The sequence below is a fragment of the Rhipicephalus sanguineus genome, chromosome 2, assembly GCF_013339695.2.
Source record: "Rhipicephalus sanguineus isolate Rsan-2018 chromosome 2, BIME_Rsan_1.4, whole genome shotgun sequence".
NCBI classification, from domain to species: Eukaryota; Metazoa; Arthropoda; class Arachnida; order Ixodida; family Ixodidae; genus Rhipicephalus; species Rhipicephalus sanguineus.
In genome coordinates, this window is record NC_051177.1 from 10633238 (window position 1) to 10641446 (window position 8209).

An 8209-nucleotide genomic window follows, 5' to 3' on the forward strand; every position below is an offset into this window, starting at 1 on the left:
GGCCCAATGTGTTTGTACAAAATCGTCAAAACCGTTTCAAGGTTCTTTTAAAATGCCCCTCGCATGCCTTCAACAAGCTCAGCACTCGGGTAGTGTAGGTTGTTTGCACCATCTTGGTCATATTCTTTTAGTACCGTAAGATACGCATGCTCACTCGAGCCCAGCACGGCTACCTTGCACTTCTCACATTTTCCAACGAATTTCATGATGCCTTTCAGAAGGAATCCGCCAAGGTGGATAAGATACTGCATTCCGCAGACGTCAAGGCTTCGTTGAAAAGAATCTCCTCAATTTCATCAACTTCCTTGTCTGGATGCTCCCAAATGCCTTGCGATAGCAGATCAACAATGTATTCTGAATCGTCAATACTGTATTCTGAATCGTCAATATAGCGGGGGCTACAATTAGATAGCCAACGACGGCATCTTTCTAGAGGAGGCGTTGGTCCATCACGCGGGGCATTTCAGCGCCCTTATATCATAGTCCACTGGTCAGGGTAGTTCGTCGATCATCATTGGCCTCGAGATCGAACAGAGTCGGCACCTACCGGTGAACGGCCGAAACCCCGAAGAGTGGATGCCCGTTGCCCTTCGCCGCTTCAGCAGCAGGGTGTGGTGTGTTTGTTAGAGAATTCACGATAGAAGTAGTTGAGTAAACTGATTCTTTTCTGTAGCAGGGTCATTCTTTTCTTTAATAGGCTGTTTTCCACTTGTAATCATTATTTTCCTTATGTAATGGAAGTTCGTAAAGTCAATCGCTTCTTTTTAAAAAGCGAAACATTTCTTAGCGAACTTTAGCCACTTTGAGCGTTTCTATCTATCTATCTATCTATCTATCTATCTATCTATCTATCTATCTATCTATCTATCTATCTATCTATCTATCTATCTATCTATCTATCTATCTATCTATCTATCTATCTATCTATCTATCTATCTATCTATCTATCTATCTATCTATCTATCTATCTATCTATCTATCTATCTATCTATCTATCTATCTATCTATCTATCTATCTATCTATGTGCATACGTCTGGGCCTCCATTGTATATCAGCTTTTGGACAAGAGAGCGAAGACGAGGAGAACAAAGTGGCGCGACCGAGGACTCTGAGCTCGTGACCAGGCTGCCTGCTTTTCAGTGTTCTGAAAAGACAATAAAGGAATGTTATAATACTGGCGACGAGGGAACGAGACCCCGCGAAGCAAGTTGACGTTGAAGACAATGCCCAAAGGCATCCATATTTCACAGCGCAAGACGACAACACAGTAAGGAACACAAGACACACGGAGCGCTGACTGACAACTGATATTTTATTGAAACCAGCCAGTCTTTTATACCACTGGTGGCGAGGAGAAACGGGCAAGGTACATGCGCGGAAGGGTCATTAGTGCCGGGAGAAAACAAACCTGCGTCAAACTTCACAGTCAAGATATTTGATTTCTTTTTGGGACAATGCTACTGAGGGTGCGCTTATACACTTATCTTGCAACTTCGCTATCACATGTGCCTCCTGTATTTCTCTTGTTAGAGCATCACGATGCTTGCCTATTACTTTGCTGTCTCTGTACATCGGTTCACATGGTTCGCTGTCATTCTCGTCAGATCGACAATCTCTGCAGTGTTTGGCAACGTGACCACAAGTGGCCACGCGTGCGACATTGTCATGGTGCTCTTTTAGTCTTTGGTTTATGCATCGTCCAGTTTTGCCCAAAGGCAAAATACCAGAATTTGTGCCTGGCACCGACTGGTCGTCATGGGTAGAGCGCCTGGAGTTCTACTATGAAGCCAACGACATAGTGGAATCCTCCAAGAAGCGAGCGGTGCTTCTCAGGCTTTGCGGTGAGCAAACCTATGAGACGCTGAGGGCCCTGGTGGCCCCAAAGAAGCCTTCCGAGGTGGACTTCGTGGACATCGTCAAGCTACTGACCCAGCATTTCGACCCCAGGCCTTCTGAGTTACTTGGCCGTTATCGCTTCCAGAAACGAGACCAGCTTTCTAACGAATCCGTCAAGGACTATGTGACAGCTCTGCGAACCTTGGCAAAGGATTGCAACTTTGGCAACGCAGACTTCACGACGGCAGAACGCGAGGCGTCGGGCGGTAGCACGGAGGTCCAGTCTCAAGCAGGGAATACAAGGCTACCTTGGAAGTGATGCTGCGAGACAGACTGGTATGTGGAATCCACGATTCTCATCTTCAACAATGGTTGCTAGCTGAGTATAAGCTTACGTTTAAGAAAGCCTGCGAACTCGTGTTGACGGCTGAATCAGCAAGAGACCAGCAGAGGCAGATACAAGGAAGTCAGCAACAGGCTGACACTTTCGCTGTAAATCGTCAGAATGTTCGTGAGGGCATCACAAGCAAGCCGCCTCAGTGCTTCCGATGTTTAGCAGAGCATAAGGCCGAGAAGTGTTTCTTCAAAAATGCCACGTGTAACATCTGCCGCAAGAAGGGCCACATCGCCAAAGCTTGTCTCTCTAAAAAGGCTAAGGCACAAGAGTACCAAGGAAGCCATTGTTTAGAAGAGAAAAATGAGTTGTTCGATGAACAGGACGACTGCGACTACCTCTTTACCGTTTTTCACACGAAACCGCAGATGACAACCACACCACGGTTCGTCGTGACAGTCCGACTTTCTGGTCGGCCACTCGAGATGGAAGTCGACTCGGGAGCGGCGTTCTCGATAATAAGTGGAGCGACTTTTGCTCGCCTCTGGCCTCAGGATGCCCCGGCGTTAAGAGAACGCAAGCTTGCTCTACGGACATGGTCGGGACATGGCCAGCTACCTTTGCTCGTGGCTGAAGGAATTGGAGCCAGTTTGTTAGGAAGAAATTGGTTCGAAAAACTGGGAATTACGATGCACGGGGTCAACATCTCACGGGAACAACCATGGAAGACATCTTAGCCAAGTTCTCTGCGGTGTTCGACGGCGATCTCACTGGACATTCAGGCCCACCTGTACGCATCGACCTGGCTGAAGACGCGACACCCAAGTTTCTGAAATGCCGGCAAGTGCCATTTGCTTTACGCGATGTCGTCTGTCGCGAACTCGACAAGCTCCAGGCCCAAGGCATAATCGAATCCATCGCCGCTTCGGATTGGGCTACGCCCGTGGTAGTGGTGAGGAAGAAGAGTGGATCTTTGCGATGTGCGGGGACTATAGAAGCACAGTGAATGCGAGCATCAAGCCCACAGCGTATCCCCTGCCAACGGTAGCTGAGTTGCTGGCAATTCTTCGGGGTGGACAGATATTCTCCAAGATTGATTTAACACAGGCTTATCAACAACTGCACTTCGACAAGGCCACTTCAGAAATGCTGACCATCAATACAATTAAAGGCTTGTACGCAGTGAAACGGCTACCATTCGGCGTTTCAGCATCACCATCTATATTCCAACGCTTCATGGATACTCTGCTCGCTGGATTGCCCGGGCTTTGCGCCTATTTGGACGACATCCTCATCATGGGAGCGTCGAATGAAGAGCATTTAGATCGTCTGGAAGCAGTTCTGCAGCGTTTGCAACAAGCAGGCCTTAAAGCCAACAAAGAAAAGTGCATATTTGGTGTACGTGAAGTGCAGTTCCTGGGATACGGAGTGAGCTCTAAGGGAGTTGAGCCAACGTCTGAAAAGGTCGAAGAAATAACGAGTCACCAGAACCAGCAAACAAGTCGGAACTACAGTCTTTTTTAGGAATGATAAGTTTTTACAGCCGGTTCCTCCGTGACAAGGCATCCATTGCCGAACCTCTACATCGTTTATTGGACAAAGAAGCCAAGTGGAGATGGGAAGCTCCGCACAAGGCTGCTTTCAACAGACTTAAGGACGCGCTGCGTGAATGTACGGTTCTTGCGCATTACGACGATTCTCCTCCGCTAATGCTGAGCTGCGATGCTTCGCCTTATGGTTTAGGAGCAGTACTTGCGCAGCTGGACGGAAACGGACAAGAAATACCAGTAGCGTGTGCATCAAGAACCCTCGGAAAATGTGAGAGAAATTATTCCCAGCTTGACAGGGAAGGACTTGCAATTGTTTTTGGAGTTACGCACTTTCACCAGTATATTGCTGGTCGGCATGTCCTCATTGTGACTGACCACAAGCCGCTTCTTGGAATCATGTGCCCTAGGAGACAGATTCAGCAAGTTTTATCACCGCGAATGCTTCGCTGGTGGGTGATTTTGAGCGCTTATGACTACGAGTTGGTGTACCGAGAAGGGAAAAGACACCAGAATGCAGATGCGCTCAGTAGACTTCCTCTGGCCTCCAATGTCGATGAGCTGGCGGCACCGGGGGACGTGCTGATGATTGAAGGGTTGCGGAAACCTCCACTGACGGTTGAGAAGATAGCCAGACTGACAGGGGAAGACTCTACGCTATCTGAAGTTCACCATGGGCTACAAACTGGATCAACGGCATCATGGCAGGGTGCAAGTTTCCAACCGTACAAGAGTCGGGTACATGAACTCTCCACGCACCGTGGTTGTGTATTATGGGGCACACGAGTCGTGATTCCAACGGAAGCAAGAGAGGAAGCTTTGACGCTTCTTCATGCCAATCACCCGGGAATAACCACGATGAAACGTTTCGCTCGCAGTCACCTGTGGTGTCCTGGGCTGGACGCCGACATAGTGGTGTCCTGGGTTGGACGCCGACATAGAGTCCAAGGTGCGATCATGTGAGACGTGTCAAATGCACAGCCGTCTTCCTTCCGCTGTTGCGATTTTGGAATGGCCCCGTCCAAATGAACCATGGAAGGTCGTTCATGTTGACTTCGCAGGGCCGGTGAACAATAAGAGCTTTTTAATCGTAGTGGATGCTTACTCCAAGTGGTTAGAAGCAAGACAAGTGCCATCACAGTCTACTTCCGCTGCAACGGATGTGCTACGGTCACTGTTCGCCACTTTTGGCATACCGCAAATGATAGTTTCTGACAATGGAACAACATTCGTTTCGTCCGAAATGCAACACTTCTTCAAACTGAACACGATCAAGCACATAACATCAGCTCCATATCATCTGGCTACAAATGGGCAAGCGGAACGTATGGTGGCAGAAGTGAAAATAGCTCTCAAGAAACTGACTGAGGGAAGCCTTTCCTGCCGGCTTTCGCGATTTTTATTCAAGCAGCATACGACACCGCACACCACAACGCAGAAAGCGCCTGCAGAACTAATGTTCGGAAGGCAGCTGCCGTCTCACCTGGATGCGCTACACCCGCGGAAAATTACTCAAAATGGGAATGTGGATGACGTGGCTGACATGGCAGAACATTATGCGCCAGGCGACAAGGTGTGGGTTAAGAATTTCTTCAACAACCCCGCATGGCTACCCGCTGTAGTAGTTGAAGCATGCGGCAAAAGGTCGTTTATAGCCATGACCCAAGATGGCAGGAAGCACAGGTGTCATGTGGATCATATGAAGAGAATGTACACGGGGATTGCAAACGCCGTTCAAGAATCACCCTATTATTCTTGGCCAGAAGACGATGCACATGAAGACAATCGCTGCCCTACAAGACTAAGTTCAGGTGCCGAGTGTGAGACGGAAGATGCGCCCGCAGCTTTTGGTTCGTCTCCTAATGCGGACGCGGATTCGGCCTCTGAAGCAGGGACGCTGGAGAAAACGCAGCCCACACAACGCTCGCAACCCGTCCCAGACGGTAGGCCACGCAGCCGCTATGCTCGTATTCTGAAGGCGCCAGATCGACTGTCCATGTGAAGATGCCGTCATCGAATTTTCAGTAAGGGTCACTAGAGGGGGGAAGTATTGTATATCAGCTTTTGGACAAGCGAGCGAAGACGAGGAGAACGAAATGGCGCGACCGAGGACTCTGAGCTCGTGACCAGGCTGCCTGCTTTTCTTGTTAGATGTTTATTTCATGAGCAATACAGATCATGAGGAGTGAGAGAAAAAGCTGCTTTTAGGCAGCTTGACAAAGCTCTCACCTCGTGTATCTTGGACTTCGGTCAGCATTTGGCCACAGACACTATTAATACATCAATGGAATATATACAAGTCATTAAAATAACAAGTTTGCACACTATTATCATCGAGAAAAGTAGTACAAAAAGAAAACAATACAGTGAATAAATAGTACGTGATGCTGCATACATCTTTATACAGTAACAAATTGTGAAACTTTTTAGTTTATTTCAGAATAAAAGAAAGAAAGAACAGTCACAAAAATGGGGATAAAACGATAGAATAAAGCATATAATTAATGTTATATGTAATATTGCTTAAGCTGGTCGAATGTGAAGTACTCTATATGTATGTTCTGTGCATAAAAATTATTTAGCATTCTAGGAATGAGACAACACAGCCTATCTTCACCATAGTTCGTTCTGCTGAGAGGCACATCCCAATATTCAAGATGCCTAGTGTTCTAGCTACGCGCGTTTACTTTTAATTTAGCCAGGGTGCGTAGACTATGTGTGTCTTTCTTAATTTCATTCCGCAGTGCCAAACTTAGTTTAAAATTATAGAGGTTGTCTATACTAATTAAGCCGTACTTCTTAAGTAACGGTTCAGCTGAATGATCGGGAGCAGTGTTAGCAATTACCCTTATTATTTTGTTTTGGATTCTTTTAAGTTTCAAAATGTTTGTAGAAATGGTTGTTCCCCAAACAAGAAAACAGTATTCGATGTAAGAAATAAATAAAGAGTTGTAGATTAAAAGTCTGCTCTTTATTGGCAATGAGTCGCGATGACGGTAGAGAAGTCCTAACGCACGAGCCGCTTTGTTAGCTACATGCTCAGTATGCGAGTCCCATGACATATGTTGAATAAATACTACACCAAGAGTTTTAAAATCGTTAACAACTTCAATGGGGCTTCCGTTTAGCAGGAGTGAATTGCATGGTACAAAATTCTTGGATTTTGCCCGAAATACAACAGCTCGCGTTTTAGAAACATTTATAACTAGACCATTACACGACGCCCATTCCGCCAGCTTAAGCAAAACCTGATTAGCGCGTTGGAATAAGCGGTCACTCTCATCGTCGGCCAAAAAAAGCGTCGTGTCGTCGGCATAGATAATATATTTAACATTGGGGTCCACATTAACTATATCATTAATGTATATATTGAAAAGTTATGGTCCTAAAATGCTACCTTGCGGCACTCCAGAGGAAGTGCTCTAAATGAAGATACTGTGTTGTCGATAGAGACACACTGATTACGGTGACTAAGATAAGATGACGATTTGTCGAGCTTGACCACGAATGCCATAGAATTCTAATTTCTGGATAAGAATATCTCTATTAAGAGAATCGAATGCTTTCGTAAAATCTATAAATATACCATGTACATACTTATTATCTTCAATGTTCTGCAGTATAAGTTCTTTTTGATTAAGGAGTGCTAGTTGCGTGGAATAGTTTTTACGAAAGCCAAATTGAGATTCTGTAATTATGTTGTGTTTATCGGTAAAAGACACCAACGGAGAATACAGAGCTTTTTCGAGAATTTTGGAGAATACGGGCAATATTGAAATTGGTCTATAATTCGCTAAGTGATTCCTGTCTCCTTTTTTGTACAAGACGCAAACTTTAGCCTCCTGAAGTTTAGCAGGGAATATACCATTCGAAATGCTAAGGTTAAATACATGCGCTAGAGGTTTAGCAATTAAATCTGCAATGAATTTAACAGGACGCACTTGAATTCCAAAGATATTACAACTACTATTTCTTAACTGCTTTATCAGAAGGCAAACCTCATCTTCTGATATGGGGTTTAAATACACCGAATCAGCGTGGTCGCCTTTCAAGTATCTTAAAGGATTACCTGGAGCCGTAGAAAAAGATAAATTTGTAAGATATTCATTGAACATTTTGGCTAGTTCGGTACCTCGAACTACTTCGCCATTTACATTAATTTCATGTGTGGTAATATTATTGCTTCTCCCAAGTACTGAGTTAAGCTTTCTCCATGTTGCACCAGCATCCTTCGACACCTCTGAAAACATGTTGTTAAAGTAGGTATCTTTAGCACGCTGAATTTCTTTATTTAAATGGTTACGGTATTTTTTGAATTCTTTAAGTAAAGCAGGGTCACGAAGTTGAATGAATGTGTTATACATGTAATTTTTTATTTTGATTTTGGCGTGTAGCTCGCGAGTAATCCAAGGCTTTCGTATCTCTCGAGGACGTGAGTAGTATCTATACGGAAAGTGTGTGTCGTATAAATTTTTGAATTTACAAAGAAAG

The 8209-nt window shown here is 45.3% G+C and overlaps 1 protein-coding gene across 1 annotated transcript; it reads left to right on the forward strand.

The window, feature by feature from the left end:
* Positions 1–3149: 3149 nt before the first annotated feature.
* On the forward strand, positions 3150–3695 carry LOC119381043 (uncharacterized protein K02A2.6-like). Its single transcript, XM_037649034.1, has one exon. The coding sequence runs from the start codon at positions 3150–3152 to the stop codon at positions 3693–3695; it is 546 nt and encodes a 181-aa protein (XP_037504962.1).
* The last annotated feature ends 4514 nt before the right edge of the window (positions 3696–8209 follow it).